Genomic DNA, 26185 nt, shown 5'->3' on the forward strand with positions numbered 1-26185 from the left:
AAAAGAGAGAGAGAGAGGGATGCCCACTCTCTCCACTTCTCTTCAGTATAGTGCTAGAACCCTTAGCCAGAGCAATAAGACAAGAGAAGGACATCAAAGGGATCCACATAGGGAAAGAAGAAATTAAACTATCCCTATTCGCAGATGACATGATCCTCTACTTGAGTGACCCAACAAACTCCACTCCAAACTCCTAGAATTAATAAACTACTTTAGCAAGTGGCAGGATACAAAATTAACCTTCAAAAGTCAGTAGCCTACTTGTACACCAACAATACACAAACAGAAGGCCAAATCAAAAAAAATGATTCCATTTGCAATAGCCCCCAAAAGAATAAAATACTTAGGAATTAACCAAAGATGTAAAGGAATTATGTAATGAAAACTATAAAAGCCTAACAAAAGAAATTAAAGAGGACACTAGGAAATGGAAGGACATCCCATGCTCATGGCTAGGAAGAACTGACATAGTGAAAATGGCTATCTTGCCAAAATTGATATACAAATTCAATGCAATCCCCATCAAAATCCCTAAGACATTCTTTACTGAAATAGAAGATACAATCCAAAGGTTCATATGGAACAAGAAAAGACCTAGAATAGAAAAACAATTCTAGGCAAAAAGAGCAATGCAGGTGGTATTGCAATACCAGACTTCATACTCTACTATAGAGCCATAATAACAAAAACAGTATGATATTGGCACAAAAATAGACCAGAAGATCAATGGAACAGAATAGATGATCCAGAAATAGAACCACATACCTATAGTCAACTTGTATTTGACAGAGGAGCCAAAGATATACAGTGGAACAAACAGAGTCTAGTCAATTATTGGTGCTGGCAAAACTGGGCAGCCACATGCAGAAAACTAAAAATTGACCCTAGCCTTTTGCCATGCACAAGCATTAACTCAAAATGGATCAGAGACTTCAATGTCAGACTGGAAACCTTGAAACTGCTGCACGATAGAGTAGGAAAGACACTAGGATTCAGAGGCACAGGCCAAAGATTCCTGAACAGAATCCTAGGGTCACAACAGATTGGAGAAAGACTCAATAAATGGGACTACCTAAAAATAAAATTTCTGCACAGATAAGATCATAGCCACAAAAGTAGAGAGACAGCCAACCAACTGGGAAAAGGTATTTTCCAATAATACAACTGACAAATGCTTAATATCCAGTATCTACAGGGAACTCAAGAAACTAATCCCCCCCAAACCCAACAAACCATTCATTAAATGGGCAAGGGAACTAAAGAGACTTATCAAAAGAAGAGATTATAATGGCAGAAAAGAGTATGAGAAAATGTTCATCATCCATGGTCATAAAGGAAATACAAATAAAAACAGCCCTAAGATACCACCAACAAGAATGGCCAAGATTTTGAACTCAGACAATGACAGTTGCTGGCGGGGTTGTGGAGAAAAAGGAACCCTACTACACTGCTGGTGGGATTGTAAACTAGATCAGCCACTCTGGAAAGCAGTATGGAGGTTTCTTAAAGAATTGAGAATTGACCTTCCCTACAATCCCGCCATACCACTCCTGGGCATCTACCCTGAACATCATAACCCAAGATATGATGACATTTGCTCAGCTATGTTCATCTCTGCACTATTCACAATAGCCAGGTGATGGAAACACTCCAGATGCCCTACTGCAGATGAATGGATACAGAAAATGTGGTGTATATGCATACAATGGAATTCTACATAGCCAACAGTCAAGATAAACTAATGACATTTGAAGGGAAGTGAATGAATCTAGAGTGAATCATGTTGAGTGAGACAAGTCAAGACCAAAGGAACAAAAGCTGCATGTGGCTATTAGATCCAAACAGTACAAGAGCAAGGACTCAATATTTGCGTACCCAATGCTATGGACATGGTACTAGAAATATAAACACAACTACATAGACATGAAAACTTATGACTCTATAGACATAATGTTTTATTACATAGATTAATATGTATCCATGACATACAAACCCTCTGCCTAATTTTGATTATGTTCTAAAATCTAAGTGCCGGTGATTGTATATAGAGATTCCCTTCTTGAATACTTGTTTGTTAAACACTTCATTTGAAATATGATGTAAAAATCAATTTTAATAATAAAAAAAAGAAATCTGTTATGAAAAACACCACTTCCTGGGACCAAGAAATGCTTTATACTTAACATTTTAACAGAACACTGTAGACAGAGATGGTCTTTGCTGACTTAAATGAGCGATAATGTGGTAGAATAATGATTGATTGATAAAGATCCATTGCTGTGGGATATAAAGAGCTCCAATATATGTATCACCTTTTGGTGAACTCTGACTCTCATGCCAACCTTGTATAAATATGCTGCCTGTGTCATACTTGGAACTAGAGCACAGGTGGGAAGATCCCATTAAGTTCTGTCCCTATGGGAATGGACTGTAACAGGAATGCTACGGATAATGAACTTCCTTATATATGTGTTAAACTTGGCATTGAATGTACCCCTGAGACAGAAAGCATAAAATGGTGGTGGGCACACACAAAGGGCCTCCACGTGTTGTGTGAAGAGGACTTTGCAGACTTTATCACAGACCCAGACATCATTGTGTTTTGTTCCTAGATTTGACCACAGCCTGATGGTATTTTTTCCAAGTGTGAATAAAAAGGAAACGCAGTCCAGTTTAGATCCTTTTCAAGCAGACAGTGTTAGAATGCTTTTTTTGGTCACAGATTTGATAAGAGGGAAAAAGAAAAAACGGTAAAGGAGGAAATGAAGGTGTGGGCAAAGTCCAGGTGTCTGACTTTGGCTCAAGTTCTGGCAATTCATTTTCTGAGATTTTCATGGGTTCCCATTGTACTAGTCTAGTAGTGCAAGCATTCAAAAATAAAAAGAACTCAACCTGACCTTTAGAAGTGAGGAAGATGGAAAAGCTCTCAGGGAGAGAAAGTGTGTTTCAGGAAGGAAGCTTGGGGCAGAGGAGGGGGAAAGGGTGGCATGTTGCTTCAAGATGAAGCCAAGGTCATGTGAGAAGAAATCCGTTCTTAAAATTCACACAAGCAGCACTTCCTAGACAGGTAGGGAGCAGAGGTAAGAATTTACAAAGTTGGAATGGCCATCATGGAAAAATACGATTTTCAAAAGCAAATCAGCAATCAATTAGAGGAAGATGGGAGCTAAAAGGAAAGAAGCCCTGGGAAGGTTGTGATTTCATTTAACTTCAAAATAGCTGAAATAAGTTCCCCAGAGTGCCAGCTTTCCTGGAAACTCTTGGTACCATCAATTTAAATGTTTTCTTATAGTAACATGTGAGGCTTTTCCCCATATTTAATGTGCAGAGAAACAAAGTATAAAGGTCCCGAGGACCTGCAAGCTCTCCTAGAGCCTCCCCTCTCTTTCTGAAAGAGCAGTAGACAGACCAGCATCTGCCTTCTCCAAAACAAACATGTTCTTCCTCATTCTCATCATGGTGTGTGGCTCAAGTACACAACTGTCACCTAGGTTCTGAGGTGCAAGGTCATACTCAACAAATTTCCTCCATGCACACTAGTCCCCTTCCTCCTCAATTCCCTGGTTTCCTTTCTTGTTAGCATTTTCCTTTGAATGTAGTATTTATTACGATTGCTGATCCAATCACGACCTTTATTAGTAACTCATGTCTCTTCTCTTCGTACGATTTATTCTTGGTGTTGTGTGGTCTGAGTGCTCTGAGCAATAAATAACGTCCTAATCCATCATTATAGTATCATACAGTGGTCTCTATCAGAAACAAACAAAATCCCCAACTCCCTTGATGGGCCTCTCCCTCCACCGAGTCCTTGACAAGCACTGAACTCTTGGCTGTCAGCTTTTTTTCACCTTCTCTGGAATGCCATGGAGCTGGAATTATACAGTATGTATACAGGGCTTTCAGGTCAGCTTAGCAATGTGTATTAGAGGTTCTTATGTGTGTGATCATGACTTAAGAACTCTTTTTTTTAATAAAAATTTTAAATCCTGAAAAGGGAATATTATATAACACCATTCACCTTCCTGCTTTTGGCTGGGTTAAGCTGCTAAAACTTTTGTATGCACATTTTTGTGCAGACAACAGTTTGTTTTCAGCTCCTTTAAGTAAATGCTAGGCCATACTGTGGTACTAACTTAAATGCATTCATGATATGTGGTGAAACTTTGCTGAGAAACAATTAAAGCATCTTCCAAGGTCGTGGTACCATGTTGCACCAGTACTGAATGCTCCACACCTCTCACCAGTATTTAGTGTTGTCAGTGTTCTGGATTTTAGTCATTCTAACAGGTGTGTAGCATATCTTGTTTTAGTTTGCAGTTCCTTCATGACATATGATATTGAAAAGCTTTTTGTCTTCTTTTTTTCTAATTGTCTTATCTTCTGTGAGAAGATGTCATTTCAGATATTCTACCCATTTTAGTTTTAGTGACATTGTTGTCATCATTGATGATATAATTGTAAACCTGTGACCTGGATACATCACTGACAACTTACAGGAGAAAAAAAAAGATTAAAACCTCTTACTCTTCTCTGGGTAGGTAAAATATCCTATTGCTTTTGTTTTTTGCCAGTACTGGAGTTTGAACTAAGGGCCTGGACACTATCCTTGGACAATTTTTTTTGTCGGTCACGGGGCTTGAGCTTTAGGCCTGGATGCTGTCCCTGAGCTTTTCAGCTCAAGGCTACCACCTTGTCCCTTTAGCCACAGCCCCACTTCCCTTTTTCTAATTGGAGATAAGGGTCTCACGGACTTTAGTGCCTGGACTGACTTTGATCTGTGATCCTCAGATCTCAGCCTCCTGAGTAGCTAGGATTACAGATGTGAGCCACCACGCCAGGCTCTTTGGGCACATTTTGCTCAAGGCTAGCATTCTGAAACTTGAGCCAGAGCGTCATTTCTGGCTTTTATTTTCCTGATGTGGTACAGAGAAATTGAACCCAGGGCTTCATGCATGCTAGACAAGCACTCTACCAGTAGGCCACACTCCCAGCCCAAAATATCCAATACTTTTAAGTAGCTCTGCCAAATGTTCAACTGACTTGTCTTTTTTACTTATAATGGTTATACATACCCCAATCTAGGGACCAGAAGATCCCTAGATCCAATCACTCAAAGAACAACGTGCCTTTGAAACCAATAATAGTTCATGTAGCTTCTCCAAAATTACCTGCATATTTTCTATGCAGGTAATAGGCAAGTACCAACAAGTAGAAATAGTTGACTTGAAAGTTGGACAATATGCTAAAAAAAGAATCTTCTGAGATTAAAATAAAAGCAGTTATGAATTTTGTGGAGTTGGGAGTGGTCTAAGGCTGGAAAACAAGTTTTAGGTCATGTCTTAACTCATCCATTGGGAGCATCTGTCTAGAACCCCGCAAAGGACCAAGGAGAAAGACCCAGTGCTTCAGTAGTACAGTGACTTCCTATCTGCCAGCACTGAGGCAGATACAAACCCATAGTCACTTGACTCCCTAGCGTCTTATTTCTCTTGTGTTGCCCTTTGGTTAATCTCATATTGTTACAGTATCTGACTTTGTTACCTGGAATATTGTATATATGTTTATTTGTTTATTTGAAATAGGAAAGGGAAGGGGGAAAACAAGATGATATGGAGAGAGTGGAGGGAGGGAAATGGAGACAAAAACATGAGAAGGGGTATCAATGTATGAGAAGTAAAATGCAGCACCCACTACCTGGTGAATATAACTGTAACCCCTCTATACATTACCCCAACAATAAAAAATTTTTACAAAGAAAAAAATGAAGATTCAAATAATTTCATAACCTTTTCCAAAGTCGATAAGCTCCCTGGTAGCTATATTCGCTATATTTCTACCTTCTAAATGAAGGTAGAAATGTCTTTTTTCCAAGTCATGTATTCATCTTCAGTAGAATCAAGAAAACTGGTCTAGGTTCATAGGACTAGGAAAATCATCATCCGTACAGGAAATGAACCACTATTTTGTTGTTTTAAAAAATTATAGTGTTCTATGTTATCTCTCATCTCCTTTGCTGTCCCTTGGGTATCTCATATTGTTACAGTACCTCACTCTGTTATCTGATATATTGAATTTATTTGTATTTGATTATTTGAAATTTGATAGGGAAGGGGGAAAACCAAGACGGGGGGGGGAGGGTAAAAGGTACCAAGACATGTGAAAGGGGATCAATGTATGTGAATTAATGCACCTTCTATATGGCAAATATCATGTAACCCTTTTATTAATTACAATAAAAAATGAAAAAAAATTATAGTGTTCAAAATGCATTGAGAACATTCAATAAGACAATATGTGGTCTATGCCAGAGAGATGTATGTCAGTAGAAGCCAAATTATAAGAAACAGGAAACATCAGTCCTTTAGTACAACAGTTTGGACTAATCTACTTCATCTGTGGGGCAAAAGGAAGAATACTCCAAATTTGGCTGAATTTAGGACCAGAGCAACCTGTCTTATACTCAGGAAAAAAAAAATTCTTCCAGTGAACGGCTGATCCTGGTCTGTACAGTCAAAGGGATATAGGAGATGTGGAATGAAGGAAAGTCTGGAACAGAGAAATGCTTGTACCATGTTTGTTTACTTACTGAGAAAGTACTTGGATGGTCACTGTTATGTATGATTGTGTATGCATGCTAGTAATGCAGTATAGCTAATGTAATTAGTATACAGGGAATGGATAGTTAAAAACAGCAGGCATTCTTAGGAGAGGAACACAGGCACAATAGCTTATGCATCTGATCATATAAAATAATATTTATCAAAATGAACTCCAGGAAATGGAAAGAAGAGGTTTTGTTCTTTGTTGCTGTTGTTGTTTTCTTTTCCTTTTGTCTCATTTGTTCATTTATCTGTCTTTAGGAGGGTAAAGGGGTACAGACATGGTGGGACAAGAGGTAAAAAACAAATGCAACAGTGGTATACATGCTTCTATAGAAACTATGAACAATGAACCATACGTTCACTATTAGATATTCCATCCATTTTCAATCACTAGACTATATTAGTGCCTAACACTATATGGAATATGTGGTGAGTGCTGTCACTGGATCAAGTTTCAGTCTGCTGTTTTAATATCAACCATTCTTAAAGAAGTAGGAAATGCCTATTTTGCAGAGGGAAAAACTAAGGTTCACATGATTGCAAGAGACATAAGGATTGAATCCAGCTTTCAGCTGATTCTATAACCACTGCCCAGAGTTTTAATGCAATACTACCATCCTATCCAATTTCTCTTTGTTTTTCCTTTCCCTGTTATAAATTGCAGATACTAGCAAGAGAAATATTAGAGCCAACATTTTGTGGATACTTCACAATTTATCAGGCACTATGCTATTATGAATAAATAAAAGACTTAAACCAGCAGGCAGCTTTTCATTATTGTACCAATTATTTATATCCAGTGAACAATGTTACACAGATGTACTAACAAATAATTTGGTTTTAGACTTTATGAAAGTATGTTTTCCAAATATATCATTGATTATTTAGCTAGCGACAGTTTAATCTTTACTTTTCTATCATCCATTTATCCTTTTTCCTGAACAGTCATGCTTGAAGGGACTGAGTAATTAAATTTAAACATAATTATACTTGCATAGTAATACAAACAATGAACGGGTCTTTTGAATATTTCTTTTTTTTTTTGGCCTAGACAAATTTTCATAGATCCCATTGTTAATACATTAAATCTTAAAGACAAATATACATACCATATTAAAGTATTAGTACCCCAGAAACAAAAAACAATTTAGCCTAATTTTGCCAGTTAATCCATTGCAGACTTCAAGGCCATGTTTAAAGACCTTTGAAGAATTAGATGAAAATATGCTACAATGAGTCACAATAAATTAAGCTGATGGATGATTTTTTTCTCCCAGATGAATACCTTCTTCCTTCCTCTTAATGACTATTTGATAGTCCAAAATATAGCACATATCTCTACACCAAATGTTTGTATAGACTAACTGAAATTCTTTAACTTAATGAATATTTTGCTCTGCTGAATAACAGGTATCTATTCTCTTGGGAAGAATGTGGAAAATGATGAAAGAGGGTGGCACTGATCAAAATTCATATGCTACATTGTTAAATGGGAACTCCTTTGTACAACTACTTACAGATAAAGATGCATTTTAAAAGATAAAAAATGAAAAGCAGTGTTCTCAAAGAAATCGAGAGAATTCTGAATGTCATAACGTAAGACTGAAATTCAAGGTAGAAAACTCAAAAATAATGAGCTTTGGGGGAAAAAAGATCTGCAGAATTTCTGAGTGAGGCCTGAAATAGTGTTTTAAATGGATTGAGATTACTGACTGGGACAGGAAACACTGCTAATAATTTTCTTCTGGGCTTAGGATCGTACAACATGAACACTTAGGGCTTGTAGCACTCCTTTCCACAATGAGCTTCTTAATATTGCATGTGCACTGTCACTGGAATAAGTTTAAATACATTATCTTGATAACAATCATTCCAAAGATTCCTCCAGAAGTGAAAACCAAAGTCCTGTGTCTACAGAGATGACTGCAGCTAGGAGTCCAGCCGTCATCTGATTGTAAAGCTACTGAAGCATCGTAACATACATACCATTATTATTGTGCACTTGACACCTCTCCCAGTCCTCGGTACATACTTAGCAATGCTGTTGGTGCTTCGTTTTCTTTGTTCATTTGCAAAGATGGCTTTTATAGGTTGAGGACCGCTCTCGCTGAACAGGGAACAATAAAGCGACGACAGTTGTCAGTCACCCACTGCGCAGTTGCTGAAAGCCTTGTTCTAAGTTTGACCCAGTTTTATCTGCAGCAACTAGAAGGACTTAGCTGTATGTGTAGACTTGATTTTTCTGTTCTGTTTCCCTTAGAAACGCTCCAGAGGGCAAGTGCTATTCGACAAAGTGTGCGAGCATCTGAACCTACTGGAAAAAGACTACTTTGGCCTCACATATCGAGATGCGGAAAACCAGAAGGTGAGAAATTAAAATGTGAAAGGTCATTGCATGGCTTTCTCATCTCTTCCTCACATGGACACATGTATGACTTAAGTCCCTAAATGCAGTTAACACTCCTTCTTCATGAAGGAAATAAGCAACTTTCTTGATCCTTGGATGTTTTGTCTGCTTACAGCCTTGGAGTTATGTGCAGTTACCAGGAAGTATGTTTACAGAGTGCCCTTTGGAATTACCTATAGCATCAGAGTATTTTAAACCCATGAACACACATTCATATTCCCAAAGTTTATGAGAATTGTTTGTGACATGTGCACTACTGAGGCAGTTCGCTTTTAAGGCTAGTCATGGGGACTGAATATCAATCTGTTACCTCAGGCTTCCACCATTACTTGGCTCATAGGTGTGTATAGTACCGTTTTGAGCTTCCCTTTCTGGAAACTGAGTCTCATGAACTTCTCTGCTGCAAGATCCTTCCAATTTCAGCCTCCTGAGTTGCTAGCATGAGCCCTGGGCACTCAACGTATTTTTATGTTCATAATGAGTCAGAAGATGAGATGGGGTCATTTGTTGACCTGACACATGTTCTAATACACTTTGTAGATGTTTAATGTTTGAAGTATTACCTAGGTAAATGTTTTCACCAGAGTACTGCCATCAACTTAAAGTTTTACCTTACAACTACTTGAGAAAGAGAGGGGAACTTGTATCCTTTGTGGAAAAGCTGAGTTTTGTTACTACACGTTACCTATTTTGGCTCAGGCTTATTCTGACTGAAGTTACTAGAAAATGTCTGCCTTTATTATTAAAGAGCTGATTCTTCACAAATCTTAAGCAAATAATTATTCATGAAATAATTTTAGGTAGATGTCTTTTTAAAAAAATCTGTAACCCAGAAGCCCTCGGGGGAAGAAAAAAGGGCTAGGGTGCCTTTGTGTCCAATTGTATGCATCTTGTTAGAATGTAGGACCTCCCATCATTTATTTTCCCCTATTCCCATGGTGGTAGTTCAAATCCCCAGAGGCAGTATATATAAAAGGAAAAGAAGGTTATCCATGGTGAATTGTACGTGGAGTGTTTTCATTAGACTGGTATCTGAGCCCTCACAGGGCTTGACGGAAGGCCACCAGGTCTGACCACTGTGGGGAGGATCTTCTCCTCCCCTTCTGTGCATTCGGAGCATGTCTGTGTCTGATCAACATTTTTGTCTGCCTCTGATTCAAATTTTAAAATGTCATTTCCTTTTCAGAATTGGTTGGACCCTGCTAAGGAGATTAAAAAACAGATTCGAAGTAAGTTGTTTTAGATTATTTTATATAGTATCATAAAGAATGTTCGAGTTGGTAATATATATCTCTTTATGGACGTTGGCATGAATATCGTGCTTTTACAAGGCAGATTGCAAGTCATATTTGATCCAGCACATTGGTCTAGCCCACAGAGTAACTTTTTTTTTCCTGTAGCAACTCAGAAATTCAAATGACTTTGACACATGATCTATTCCCCTGTGTAGACATAGATATGAAATACAGTAACAAATCAAGTGTTGCTCCAACTGGAGATAACCATTTAAAGTTCTAAACTCAATTATTAATGTCATTGTAAATGTCATGAACACAAAACACTAACCTACAAGTAATATCATTCTGTAGTTTTTCAATGTGATAACAAATCAAAACGAAGTTTATTGTCTTATAACAATCTGTATTCTTCTTCCATAAAGGCAAGTTAATAGATCTGTATTTCCTAGTGGACAAAATTAGTCCACGAGCAACTAGAGAAAAATTGGAATTCCAATAAGTGACAAGTATTAAGTAAATTGCTAAAGCATAATGATTAGTTACAAATTAAAAGAAGACATCATTTTTCACCTATTTAGACTAGCAAAGATTGATAGTTTAATAATAAATTACACGGGCCTGTATATACTCCACTGGTAGAAATATAAAGTGGTACAAACCTGTAAGGAGGCAATTTGTTAGTCTTTATTAAAATTTAAAATATTTACTCTTTGATGTTTAATTTTACTTGAAGAATTTTTTTCAACAAATGTATTATAGAATAAATGTTTATGTGTATACACACATGAAAGTTTATTATAATGATGTTTACAGTAGCAGAAAACCAGAAGCAATTTAGGTGACCTTGTATAATGATTAAATTAATCATAGATTCATCATTTAAATACATCTTAGCTCTTATTAGTGAAAATTACTTTGTAAAATAGTATCTGTACCACAGTGGCATTTGTTTTTCAATGAAGCAGATGTGAGTACTTAGAAAAATTGGAAACATGAAAAATATTGAGAGATTGTCTCTAGAATTGTCCCACAGCATAAGGGATTAACAAAAGGGAAGTTTTTGACTATGTTATCTTTCTTTGCAGAAATAATCCTTAGTTTTTGTTTTGTTTTTGCCAGTCCCGGGGCTTGAACTCAGGAGCTGGGCACTGTCCCTTTGCTCAAGGATAGGGTTCTACTAATTCAGCCACAGCACCACTTCTGGCTTTTTCTTTTTTTTTTTGCCAGTCCTGGGCTTGAGCTCAGGGCCTGAGCACTGTCCTTGTACTTTCTCAAGGCTAGAGCTCTACCACTTGAGCCTCAGCACCACTTCCAGCTTTTTCTATATATGTGGTACCAAGGAATCGAACCTGGGTCTTCATGCATGCTAGGCAAGCACTTTAACCACTAAGTTACATTCCCAGTCCCTCCTTGCAGTTTTAAACAAGTACTCAATTTAAAATTTTTACATTTTATCAAAGTAAAATTTTGTATTCAAATTACAATTCAGAGTAAATTTGAAACCAGTTTATTAATAAGCCCATCAGCCCAACTCTATCCCAAATACTTGATCTTGGTCTCAAGCAAGAAGATCACTCAAGGTTAGTGCTCTACCACAGCTCCACTTCTGATTTGTGGTGGTTCATTGGAGATGAAAGTCTCAGAGACTTTCCTGCATGTGCTGGCTTCCAGTTGTAATCCTTAGATCTTAGCCCCTGGCTCCTGTCAGGGTGTTCATCTTTTTGAAAGATAGGATTTTGCTATATGTCCAGCTTGGTCTCAGTCTACTGGAACTGTGTATGTGGCACTGAGGAATGAACCCAGGGCTTCGGCTTCGTGCATGCTAGGAGAGCACTCTGCCACTAAGCTAGGCTCCCAGCCCAAGTCTATGAGACTCCCTCCAATTTAAAAAAACAAAAAACAAAAAAGTGTGCTATAGCTCCAGTGATAGCCATCTTGGAGTTCAGAGGCTAAGAGATAGTACCCAGGCCCTGAGTTTCCCCAAAATCAGCACAAATACACACACACACACACACACACACACACACACACACACACACACACACACAGAGTCAAAAAAAACACTACTTCCTCTTAAATTCCTCAGTAGTCTACTTTGAACAATCTATTTTGAAAGGAGAACAAGAGCAGTAGCTCACACCTGTAATCCTAGCTACTCAGGAGGCTGAGATCTGAGGATTGGTCCAGAGCCAGCCCAGGCACTAAAGTCCATAAGACTATTATCTCAGAAAACTGGAAATAGGCTGTGGCTCAAGGGGTAGAATGGTAGCCTTGAGCTGAAGAACTCAGGGACACCACCCAGGCCCAGAGTTCAAGTCCCATAACTAACGAAAGCAAAAAAGAAAGGATAACAAATACTTCTTGGTGCCTTAGTTTGAGTTTGAGGACCTTACTAATCAAAAAAATATAATCGGTGAAGATCTTGATATAGTTTAATAGCTTGACAGTATTTCCCAAAATGTCACTGTATTTTTGAATATTATATAGTCTGTCTATCATGTATATAATTGAACATCATTTGTCCTGTTTTTGACATAATTGGTTATATCCACTAACCAAAACCTTGGTAATGAGTTAATTTCATGGAAATAACTTAATTGAGATTGAAGCCAGAAAGAGCCACACTGTGATAAATTAGTGAAAATGCTCCTTTTTTCTTGGTTCAGGGAATTCTAATGAAAAACAATTTGAAACTAATGGAAATGTTTTAAGGATCTTTTTATAGAGTTATTAAAAGCAGACGTCTGAATGTGCATCATAGCATTGTGTGTGCATAATGTACTCAGTATTCATCTAATGAAATATTGAGCTTAATTAATATTTGTGAAGTGCTTTCAGAACTTACAAAGACAAGCAGAGCCAAGGTATATCATAATCTGATGACAAGAAAGCTTTAGAAACTAATTTTCTTTCCCATCATTAATACAATTCTTTTTCACCCTTTACCTTCCCATTCATCATATCTGTATCACATCTCATTTTCCTTTCTAAAAGATATGGCAGCTGAAAGGATATCTAGATGTAAGACTTAAAACACATTTTCATCAGTAGATTAGGTAGTGCGTATGACTGACAGTGGTTAGGAAAATTGACAGTGTGGCAATAAAGATTCAGAAGCGTACTTTAGCACTTTCGTATTTGTACTTTCATGCTTTTGTACTTTCATATTCCTTTTATCTACTGAGGAGTGCTATTTATACACACAGACACACATAGATAGATAGATAGATAGATAGATAGATAGATAGATAGATAGATAGATAGATAGATAGATAGATAGATAGATAGATAGATGGATGGATAGATATCCCAAGCCGTGCCCTGGTGGCTCATGTCTGTAATCCTAGCTCCTCAGGAGGCTGAAATCTGAGGACTGCCATTCAAAGTCAGCCTGGGCATGAAAGTCTATGAGACTTTTGTCTCCAGGTAAACACTAGAAGACTTTAAGTGGTGCTGTCGCTCAAGGGGTAGGCCTGGTAGGTTTGAGCTGAAGAGCTCAGGATTAGCACCCAGGCCTAGGGGTAGGGTGGTAGCTTTCAGCTGAAGAGCTCAACAACAACAACAACAAAAAAGTACAGCCCATCAGAGCAGAGGCACCGTCATAGATCCCATTCTTACACTAATACACAGGTGATACAAAGATATTCCCTTCTTTCTCTTTTTTTTTTCTATAGGGAGCGCACAGCATATCTCTAGAATGACAAAATTCGGAGAACAGACAAAATCCATAATAAATACTACCATAGTATTTCCATAATAATTACTACCATAATAAATACTATGGTAGTATTTATTATGGAAATAATACATAGTAAATTCCAAACCTGAAGAGTTTGTTCTTAGAAAAGCATTCTCAATTCTTCCATGTTTTATTCATACCTGATCTTAAAAGGTGTCTACATATCCTCTACTTTTGGATACATATACTATATTGATGATATAGTATATTTATGATACAAGAGTATATCAAGCATAATGATTTTATGACATAGAGACTATTAACTTTGAAATGTTAAGATTTGGAAAGCACAAAAGACTAAAATGAAAAACAAGACGAAGGGCAGGAGTGGAGGGAGGGAAATGGAGACTAAAACATGAGAAAGGATATCAATATTTGTGAAGTAATGCGCCTTCTATCTGGTGAATATAACACTTCTATTAATTACAATAAAAATATAAAAAAGACTAAAGTGACGAAGTTTTTATAAGGCACGCTCCTTAGTGCCATAGCGCTCGTTTTATCAGAAATTTGTAATTTAAATTCCTACATTGTCATTGTAGGAATATTCATATTAACATGTCCAATCGTTCTACTTCATGTTTTTTATGAGGACTGTCTGAGCAGATGCTGGGTAGGTGCTTAGCCTCTGAAGAAGCTCTTTCTCTCTGTTCATTTGTTTCTACCATCTTTACAGGAATATGTATTTGAGTTTTCATCTGCCTTTCTCAATAGCTTGTTCTTTGCCTCATTTTGCTGACATTACTTTTTCTAAATTGGCATGTAGATGTCTACATACTTTCTGTAAAAAGTCCTGTTGTTTCAAAATAATGTCTAGAAGACTGCATTTGTTTGGTTATATCACTTCAGACATATGGATTTCTTAAAATGATTCTGATAGTGGATACGAAGCCCGCCTGTATGAATCCAGTTAAGCTTACAAAAACCACAAGCTCTATCATGTACTCCAAATCTCAGAAATACTAATACGTAGGAAGTGACATTTTTCACAGGTATTTCAGATATCTTTTAGGGTTTTGTTGTACATCTTGTTTTCCTAGAGTAAGTTATCTTGTACTAAAATGTATTGCTTGTTCTTTTATTCTATACTGGTTTCCAATATTGAATTTTCACTCCTAATTTACCATAAGATTGCTTCATTACATTGGACTTCTCGTTGGAATCAAGGCACACTTTGAAGCACATGGAAATTCTGCGACTCTAATAAATCCATTTCCCAGAACTAATCCATTAGCTGTATTTCCATTTGCTTGTGGGAAAGACAGCTCTCATTATGAGCCATCCTGTGCAAAGATTGAAAGCATCTATTTTAGTGGAAATAAGCAGAAATCAATAAGAAAGTAAAGCCAAATCAGACTATTTTTAGAATAACTGAAGGACATTTTTGAGAACAGTGGAAAAAAAAAAAACTTCTTGAAACTTACATTTGATTGACAGGTATTGTGATGTGTTATAACCCAGTGTTTCAATAATGTTTTGAGTGGTTAGTACTCAATGATATTTACTCCTTAATCTTTACATCCCCTATCAGACATCTGAGGTAGGTCCTGTTAGTATATGGAATCTTAATGGTCACATAAATAGGAATGTCTAGAATGTCCTAGAATGTCTAGGAGGATTTGATGGGGTCTATGTGTCATCTGTGACATCAATTCTAAGTATTAGCACTTATGTAAAGAAAGGAGCTAAAAGGCTGGGAGTTTGGCCTAGTAGTAGAGTGCCTCCCTAGCATGCACGAAGACCCAGGTTTGATTCCTTGGTACCACATACACAGGAAAAAGCCGGAAGTGGTGCTGAGGCTCAAGTGGTAGAGCTCTAGCCTTGAGAAATCCCAAGGACAGAGCTTAGTCCCTGAGCTCAAGCCCAGGACTGGTTAAAAAAAAAAAAAAAAAAAAAAAAAAAAGGAGCTAAAAGTGGTTCCCATAGTCCCCTATGTTCTCAATGCTTGGTGGGGGGGCTACCGAGTCCATGGAATTTCCAGAATTTATTGATGAGGAAGGATATTTGCTAAGTCCTCAGAAATTATTTGAAATGTTATGTCTGTATTGTACGCTCACAGAAACATGAGACTAAGTATAGCATGAATAGCTGGCTTCTAGGAACAAGTGAGCCTAGGAGAAGTTTTAAGTAGACCATTGAGAATATAACCAGGACCTGGGTAGACACATTTTGGTTTCTTATTAGCAGGAAGCAGGCATAAATAGTACCACAGAAAAGGAATATCCAGAATTTAGTAAGTTGCCACATTTAGAAGCCAAAAGACATGAACAAATTCAATAAATTAAGGGAGGCTCTGGTAGAGAGAATAAAGGTATAAAAGGACAAAAAGATTGTCTACAACAACCAGCAGAGCAATATTAAAGCAATGTTCACTATGAGAAAAACCTTTCCCATAAAGCAAAGTGTTCACTAAGCCCCTTGACATTTACCATGATAAGATTTGACCCGCAATAACAAAACAGAAAGAACAAAGCAGAGGGGAATTATGTATTTAGTATTGCTGTGTGAACTACCCAGAGATTCCTAACATCCATTCTGTTCCAGAGCCACGTGAAGGAGGGTTAACCCTATCTTTCACGTTTTTCCCCTTCTCCAAAGTTTTCCCTTTGATCTAAATAAAGGGAAGAAGTTTGGTTAATTTTATTGCTAGCTGAAAGTGCTTTAAAGGATTCACTTGAGGACGAGATTAGAAATTAGATGGGGTCTCAGACTTATGGATGGATTTTATTTAACAAAGACTTCCTAGTTTTCCATTAGTGATCAAAAGTTGCCTAGGTATTCACACTTGGAGTTGAAGCAGCTCTAACTGTAATTCAAATCACAAGTAGAATAATTTTTCTGAGGTTTGATTCTGTTTTTTGTTTTCCTAACCCTACAGGTGGTGTTTGGCACTTTTCGTTTAATGTGAAATTTTACCCACCAGACCCTGCCCAGTTGTCTGAAGATATCACCAGGTATTTGAAGAACGCTATGAAACAAGGCAGCCTTCTAAGTGACCTGTGCATCTCTTAGGTGCAGGGAAGAGCATGCTTATGTTTGATTGGCTTAAAATCATCCTTGCTCAGTAGCAAACAAAAGGCAACTGAATGAGAAAAAATGTCTAAGAAGTTGCCAGATCCTATCTATTCACAGTTGAATCACTGGTGCTAGGCTGATATTTCTGTCTGCCTGACCCTCTGGGAAAGCACACAGAACTAAGGTTCTGTCATCTATCCACCACAGCCAAATTGGATAGGTTTCAACTTTAAGTGACATAGTAACTCTGAGCGCTCGTGTTTTAAAACTTCGAGTAGAAATGTCTTTGAGTACTTATGCTTTGTATATAACCAATTTGAGACTTCACAGCTGTTTCTATAAAAAAATATGTACAGCCAGGCCCATAAAAACACATATAAATTTAGACATTTCCTTTCTTATGCCCTGTATGTGTTCAAGGAAAATGACTCATTTTCTCAAAAGTAAAAATGTTGAACATAGTGCCATACTACTAAGGAGGCTGAGATCTGAGGATTCATGTTCAAAGCTGGCCCAGGAAGGGAAATCTGTAAAATTCTTATCTATAATTAACCACCAAAAAGCTAGAAAGTGAGTTTGTGGCTCAAGTGGTAGAGCACCAACCTTGAACAAAAAAGCTAAGGGATAGGGTTCAGTCCTCACTTTAAGCCCTGTATTAGTACATACAAAAGAAAGGAGAGAGGAAGATGAGGGAAAGGGGTGAAGGGAGAAGAAGCGGGGGGGAGAAGATAAAGAAGGGAGGGGAGAAAGGAAAAGAAGCAAAGGAAAGGTTAAAGATCTAACGTGCAAAATATTGCAGTTTGGTGACTGAATTAAGTTGTACTGGATGACTTAGGTTGCTACTGCACAAGATACCCAAGACTAGGTAGCTTATAAACCTTAGAGCTGGGTGCCAGTGGCTCATGCCCATAATCCTAGCTACTCAGGAGGCTGATATCTGGGGATCACAGTTCAAAGCCAGCCCCAGGCAAAAATGTCCCTACCTACTACTCTTGCCTCCAATTAACTACCAGAAAACCAGAGTGGCAGTGTGGTTCAAAGTGGTAGAGCACTGGCCTTGAGCAAAAGAGCTCAGGGACAGCACCCAGGCAGGCCCTGAGTTAAGTCCCATGACCAACAAAAAATAAAACAAAAAAAAAAAAACAGATATTTACTTCTTGAAGTTCTGTAGGCTGGCAGTTAAAAGTTAGGGTTCTGGCTGGGAGTTTGGCCTAGTGGTTAAAGTGCTTGCCTAGCATGCATGAAGACCCGGGTTCAATTCCTCAGTACCATATACATAGAAAAAAGCCAGAAGTGGTGCTGAGGCTCAAGTGGTAGAGCTCTAGCCTTGAGAAAGTCCAAGGACAGTGCTCAGGCCCTGAGCTCAAGCCCAGGACTGGCAAAAATTAAAAAAGTTAGGGTTCTGGGTACATTTCCAAAGTCCCATGGTGAAAGTCTGTCTACTTCCAGATTCCAGACTTCTGGCTTCTCTGTGGTAGAAAGGGCAAAGGTTCCTCTCTGGCTTCTTTTCATGAAGGCAATGACACCACCCATGAAGGCTCCACACTGCTGTACCCTTGTCCTCTCCCCTGTCCCATCTTGTGACCCATCACCTTGAGGCTAACATTTCCCATGTGAACTTGGAAAATGGACAAGGACACTCTGTCTATCTACATTGCTTTGCTGCATGTTCACCTAGATGGCTCTAAAATCTGCCCCAGGTCTCACCCAGCGTAGTAATAAACATCAAGTGCCTCCATGCAGAATTTTCTGTGTAAGCTGAACATCCTTCTTAGAAGAATTTTCTTAAACGTGAAATTGCTCAAAATAGCTTCAGTCACTTGCTATGATGAAACATTACTTTGCTAGTCATATCAAGAGACGGGTGACAATTAGGTCAAGATGACTTCCCTTATATTTGTAGTAAGCCAGAGAAGAACGTATAGTTTCTTATATGAAGACATTTTGTAGTCAGTATTGAGGAACTATTTAATCATGGCTAATTTGTGTTATAGAGCCAAGATATTACGGGTTTTTAAATGAAGTTCATAATTTCTGTTTATCCACTTGCGTAATATTTATAAAACCTATCAAACATTAAAGAATTTTCACACCTGAGTTACATGGATTTTACTCTGTGGCTTAATGCATTCAAAGTGGACCTTCAGTCTTTCTATCTAAACAGACGGGCAGTGTGCCTTTTATTTTAGGTATTGTTTTAAAACTCATCAAGGGCCAGGAGCATGGCCTAGTGGTAGAGTGCTTGCCTACTATGCTCGAAGACCCTGGTTCGATTTCTTGGTACCACATTTAGAATAAGCAGCTTGAAGTGGTGCTGTGGCTCGAGTGAGAGCTCTAGCCTTGAGAAAGCCCAAGAACACTGCCCAGGTCCTCAGTTCAAGGCCCAGGACTAGGGGGGAAAAAAAAACGTCAATTTTAACTTTAAACCTTGGAATCATTTGCTGTTGTTACTTTATCTGTAAATCTTGGGTGCAAAACAAAATACAGAGAGAGAAATCAACTATTAATGGTGATATTTTTATGATCACATGGCAAAATTATATAGAAAAACGTTTTATGTTCCTCCACTTGCAACAAAATTCTCAGATTTTAAGGTGTTCTTCAGAGTTCGCATTCAGGTCTGTTAGATTCTAGGAAGATATCTCCATAAAAGGAAATAAAGCAAGAGAAAATATTTGCTATTATAAAGAGATGATCCTGGGGCCAGGAGTTTGAGCTAGTGGTAGAGTGCTTTCCTAGAATGCACAAAGACCAGGGTTCAATTCCTCAGTACACCTACATAGAAAAGCCGGAAGCAGTGCTATGGCACTAGCCTTGAGGACAAAGCACAAGAACAGTGCACAGGCCCTGAGTTCAAGTACAAGACTGGCAAAAAAAAAAAAAAAAGGTGATCCTGTCACAAATACAGAAAGTTAGAGCATACCTGAACTGTGTCTAGGTCAAATGGCAAGATGTGGCACTTAGACTTTAAAATGAGCCCTCCTTAAGACTGGTTGGGGCTAACAATTATATTTAAGAGCACCATTTTTATATTACAAACCGCTCAATCAAGGATTTCAGGGGGAGTATGCTGGACACTGTTGATTGGAATTTAAGTTATTTTAAAAAGCTGTTAGGAAAACATACCTTTATATTTCTTTTATCGGCAAAGCTAGGTTGGTTTTATTATGAATATTGTCTTCTTGTATCCCTAAATGTATGCCGTAGTTACTGGACAGGGAGAACTTACACTGGAGAAACCCATCTCTTGTCCTCATGCTAGCTTTAAACTTTTGTCTTCTGGCTTCTGGAAGGTACTACCTCTGCTTGCAATTGCGAGATGACATTGTGTCTGGAAGGCTGCCTTGCTCCTTTGTGACACTTGCATTGCTGGGCTCCTACACAGTCCAGTCAGAGCTGGGAGACTACGACCCTGATGAGTGTGGAAATGACTACATCAGTGAGTTCCGCTTTGCACCCAACCACACTAAAGAACTGGAAGACAAAGTGATCGAGCTGCACAAGAGCCACAGGTTAGTGGTGGAAACCCAGACAGCGTGCATTTGACCAGTGCCTCGTACATTAGTAGATTACAGGCGAGACAAGCAGAGTCAGAGTTAGTGGTACATAATAAAGGTCCTAGGTCCTTCAATGCCTCTGAGCATCCATTTGTAATGTTTCCATTCAAAGCCATTTGTCTTGAGAGCTTTCTCCCAACAGGCTAAGTACCTCTCACCCTAAATGCATGGGAGTGTCTCAGAATATAACTTGGTATTGAGACCCAAGTCTAAACAGGAACTTCATGTATGCGTTATGCACACAACCTGAAGGTGGTTTGATTTCTGTACCTACATTTCGGACTGTGACTGGCTGAAGTCAGGATGGAATCTTCTACATGTGACATCATATCAGGACTCAGAAAGATTCCAGTTTTGAAATATTTCAGATACTGCATTTTTAATTAGAAATGTTTACCCGGAATCCACTGTACTTCCCTGGGTGCTTTCTCGTGAGAGTGGGGAGCTAAATGAGAAATTTTGCAACCTTGCCAGATCAAAAGCAAAGCAGCTGATAAGAAGAAAGAAAATCAACTCATTTCTTTCTAATTTTTAGCTCTAACTGATAAAAAGGAAAAGCAGCCTTATGATATATTTTCTTTCTCTAATCAGAGGAATGACACCAGCAGAAGCAGAGATGCATTTCTTGGAAAATGCCAAAAAGCTCTCAATGTACGGGGTAGATTTGCACCATGCCAAGGTATGCGGTTCTGAACCCAGACTATTGCATGTCATTCAATGTCATTGTTGCCAGAAGCTGGTAATTTGCACTTCTTTTAATCTGTATGAAAACTTTGTGGATTCAAATCTCTATATGCCTTTTAAGGCCATATTCTATTATAAAAACAAATTTAGATGTCATATTTGCTGTAGCTATTTGCTCTTGACAGTTCAAACTTCCATGGCTCATAGGCCAAGCCTTTTGAAAGCCCACCGCAGGCCGTGCCTCTCTGGTTATCTGGTTGATTGAGTTGAAGGTTTATCCTGACGAACAAGCTCTTAGATCACCCCATCTCTGCTGATACAATGGTATCTCCCATGCTATGTTCCAACACATGTTCTTCACTCCTGCTTGAATGTTTCTCGGCCTTTAACCTGAATGTACCCAGTTTGTTTGTTAGTTCTGTCAGTCATGGGGCTTGAACTCTGAGCCTGGGCACTGTCCCTGAGCTCTTCAACTCAAGGCTACCACCCTACCCCTGGAACCACAGTGCCAATTCCCATTTTAATTGGCGATAAGAATCTCACAGACTTTTGTGCCCAGTCTGGATTTGAACTACAATCCTCAGATCTCAGCCTTCTGAGTAGCTAGGATTACAGGCGTGAGCCACGGTGCCCAGCCTTGTACCCAGTTTTGTCTGGACTTTCCTGCTCTTTTCTTTTCTAACTTAACTTAGCTGATTGTCCCATACCAGAGTGTCACATCTGTCTGTGGCAGATATAGTTATGTTCCAGTTCTGTTACATTACCAGGTACTCAGTAAGTTAGGTTAAGTTTAAATAATTTTATCTTTGAGGTTTAAATATTCTGACATATGACCAATACTTCAGAATAGGATTATATTTTAAATCTTAGCCATTCTAGCTAAGAATTGCTTCATTGGCTAGAAAGTGGGAATTAAACGGGAGGGTTTAGATACATACTCCACTTTTGTAGAATTTTGGCAGCGGGAGAAAAAAAATGTATGGACTACCAGCATACCATTTTGGGAGTGTGTGTGTGTGTGTGTGTGCCCCAGTACTGTAACTTGAATTCAAGGAGCCTGGGCACTGTCCCTACTACTTGAGCCACACCTCCACTTCTGGCTTTTATTAGAATTAGGAGTCTCATAGACTTTTTGCCCAGTCTGGCTTTGGATCTAAAATCCTCAGATCTCAAAATCCTGAGTAGCTAGGATTACAGGAGTGAGCTACTGAGACCCAGCTCCAGGCTACAAAATACTATGAAAATACAGAGAAGATTAGTTTTATCAGCAAAACATGTGAAATGTTTTAGGCTTCTGGGGGATGATTCCTGGTACTTTAGAAGTATGCAGAGAATCATTTCTTAAGGTTATGGAATAGTTTGTTCAGGATGGGACTGACAAGACATTGTTCCTCAATAGAGAGATGGATTTGACCTCTGATAGTGACCAATTTTACACCCAGGACACAAAAGAATGTGTCATTGCACCCTTCATATTTATGATATAGAAATAATAGAATTTCGGCTGGCTTTGTCCAGGGAAACATCTCAATAACCACAATGACCAAAAAGGGGGAAATCAATTATCTCTAAGTTCTGCCTATACTGACAATTGGGCTGCTGTGTGCTTGACCTTTGAAGAGTAACTAATCCAGAGTGTATTTGAACAGGAAAATGGTGGCCTTCAAACCAGGCTGGGTTTTGTTTGACTGGTAATATCTGGGGATCAATATATCTCAGAGAATGGACAGTTCCAAGCTCTGACAAGATCTCTGAGACTTGATCAGGGCTTCGTTTAGGGATATGCTGGTATATTTGATGCCTTCGACACTGGTGGTAATTGCAGCATAAGGCTCATCTCCATTTTTCACTTAATTAGCACTCAAATAACAATGATGGTTTCCCATTTTATGCCAAATATAAGGTAGAATAAGGATTTCAAAATGAAAATAAAGGCCAATGCTTAGTTATTGAATTTTAAAAATTTCTCCTTTGATTTGTTTTCTGAGTGGCTGAAAGATAAGAACAGAAAATATAAATAAAAGTAGCATGATGAGCCAATAGAAAGCTGTTGTACTAGATTTATTTTAGTTAAATCATGTATTGTGCTTCATTTACTGCCTAGAAACAAATGAAAGATTAAACCATACACTTAGAGAAGTGTAATACAGGATATATCAGAGTTCCTATCAGTAAAAAATGCATCGTTTAACATTGCTATTGCTGCTGAGTTAAAATAGATGGCTCCTTTTTCATTTAATAATATGATTTGAAATTATGCCCATATAAGAGGAAGACAATTACGGAAATGGAATGTAGCATGTTGGAAGATTTTATCTGAATATGAAGTATGACTAATGATTCAGTTATAGACTCTATACGCCATCATTACAGGAAGGAAATTTACTGAATTAAATTGGAACTAATATCCAGTCATAAGTGAGATACTTCTTTCCCATGGAGGCTATTAAAGTCCTTGAGCTCCGCTGATCTATTTAAACCTTTGGATTTATGATCTTGATCTCTGTAGAAGAGAAAAAAGGTTTTATGTTTTGAAAACTTATTCTAAATGTTTGTTGGAAAAGTTATCCTAAATGATTCCTTTCTCAGGAAATCAGTAGGCTTTGACAGTCATCTATTTTATATAAGATTATAAAATACAGGTATAAATCCCTATGAGATGTCCCATGAATTAAGCAACACTGACAGATGGCGATGTCTAAACACTAATTCCAAGTGAAGGGAGCAGTTGAGTTGTGATGTACTGAAATTCTCCCAGTCTACATTCAGAACTCTCTGCTAATACTTAAAAGGACCAGTGTTACCCTGTCTCTTGAGAGTGAGATGTACCTGACCCCAAGAAAGGCTTTTCACACCAAATAGTTGTCAACACTACTATGTGGAGCAGAAAATTTGATATGAGAATGTCATTTCTTGAGTTGGATGAGGTGCTAAACACCTACAAACTCTGCTAGTCAGGCAGAGATCAGAAGGGTTGAAGTTCAAGGGTAACGTAGGTTTAAAAGAAAAAAAAAGCAAGAGACGTCTTGTGCAAGACAAACCATTGATAGACACCTATACTCTGTAATCTCAGCTGTGTGGAAGCCATAGATAGGAAGATCAACTTCGAAGGCTGATCGTGGGGAAAGAATTTAGTCAGACACTATCTAAAAATAACTAAAGCAAAAAGTCTGGGATTTTGGCTCAAGTATAGATTTTTTCTTTTTTTATTGTAACGTATGGAGGGGTTTCAGTTATATTTGCCAGATAGAAGGTACATTACTTCTCTCACCTTGATACCCCTTCTCATATTTTTGTCCTCATTTCACTCCCCTAATCTGGTTTCCTCTCCTTCCCTTTCCTACTTCAAGTAAACAAATAAACGTATATACAATATGCCAGATAACAAAATCACAATATGAGATTAACCAAAGGGCAACAATGGAGAAGGGAAATAACATAGTACATTAAGAACAACAATCAGACAATATAAAGTTCTAGTTTCCATATCCTGGATATCCTTTCATTTAGCCTCATCATATATGGCCTTATGTATCTAGGGTTTGAGCTATTGTAATCCTCTGCTAGGAGAGTCCTAGATGTTTACTAATTATTACCAGTGAGGAAAACCATCACACCTATGTTCCTTTGGGTCTGGCTTACTTCATTTAATATGATTTTTTCCAAGTTTTTCTCAAGTATAGATTTTCTACCTAATAAACACAAGGCAAGGACTACCTAAGGGGGAAAAATGTTTGTTATTGCTGTGCAATTAATTAATACTTACATCTCCTATAAAATCTCACATATTCCTACCATTTTTTTTTTCAGTGACTTCTTTTTTTTTGCCAGTCCTGGCCCTGAGCTCAGGGCCTGAGCACTGTCATCAAGGCTAAAGCTCTGAGCTCTACCACTTGAACCTCAGCACCATTTCTGAGTTTTTTCTATGTATGTGGTACCAAGGAATCAAACGCAAGTCTAGGCAAGCACTCAACCACCAGACCAAACTCCCGACCCTTTCTGTTACTTTTTAAAACCAATAAACATATTACCTTGAACCACACTGGGCAGGTTCTGTGTTAGCCACAAAGTCACAAAGATAAAATAGAGCTTCTGCTCTTAACTAAATTTACTAGAGAAGGAAGAAGGAGAATTTGTTTCACAGCATTTGCTAATGGATATGCTGGCAATGACAAACTGATTTGGAAATGTGAAGAGACATGTATTGGAGGTACAAGACCAGCAGTATCTACACCTTCCTCATTTTTTCCAGGACTAGTACCATTTCCTTGTGCCTCGGTAATACTAAGAGGTTAATTTTTTTTTTTGCCTTCCAGAATAAGCTTTTTTTTCATATATTTTTACTAAGAGGTAATTTTTAAAGTGATTTTTTAAAAATGGTTTTCGGGGTCCTTTTTCTGTCTGTAGGCTGGAGGCATATTTTCTAACTTGACAAAGCCCTTGACAAAGGGGGGAAGGCTCTACTCATGAGCTCTCTTCTAATTTTGTATATTATAATATCCTACCATCAGTTCCACTCCCATAGAGTAAAACCAATATTGAATGGGGTATTACCTTTCTAAAGGAAGATATTTTTAAGCCAATTCTCTTCTGCCATTAAACTTGTAATACTAGAAATGGTCCAGGATATTTATGTCTTTATTCTGGATATGCCCATCTTGTGTTGATGCTGGCAGGACTGGGGAAACATCTTCCCTCCCCATGAATAAGTTGAGGCTCTCTGTCTGGATTCTTCTTACCCTCTCCTCTTTGCTGGCCCTTCACAGTGACTCCAAAACGGAGGACAGCTCTGCTGCTTGTGAGACAAAGGTCTTGAGCAAAACGTTCTCCATGTGATCAACCTGTGATTCTGTCCCCTGCTTCCAACAGGCAGTGTGACTCTGTACCACACACAATCCTCCTGCCTCAGGCTTCTAATTTCAATGGCTGCCATATTTAATTGG

General features: G+C 38.2%; 1 protein-coding gene across 11 annotated transcripts in view; it reads left to right on the forward strand.

Moving 5' to 3' along the window:
• Epb41l3 (erythrocyte membrane protein band 4.1 like 3) overlaps nt 1-26185 on the forward strand; it is a 153364-nt gene that overhangs the window by 81126 nt on the left and 46053 nt on the right. For all 11 annotated transcript variants that reach the window (XM_090353493.1, XM_090353487.1, XM_090353488.1 and 8 more), the window contains exons 4-8: nt 8863-8967; nt 10196-10238; nt 16865-16940; nt 20295-20513; nt 21150-21237. In XM_090353493.1, the coding sequence (XP_090209619.1) occupies nt 8863-8967; nt 10196-10238; nt 16865-16940; nt 20295-20513; nt 21150-21237 (531 nt within the window). The remainder of the gene's footprint in view (nt 1-8862; nt 8968-10195; nt 10239-16864; nt 16941-20294; nt 20514-21149; nt 21238-26185) is intronic.

This window comes from Megascapheus bottae, chromosome 19 (assembly GCF_031878675.1).
Source record: "Megascapheus bottae isolate mThoBot1 chromosome 19, mThoBot2.hap1, whole genome shotgun sequence".
Taxonomy (NCBI): Eukaryota; Metazoa; Chordata; class Mammalia; order Rodentia; family Geomyidae; genus Megascapheus; species Megascapheus bottae.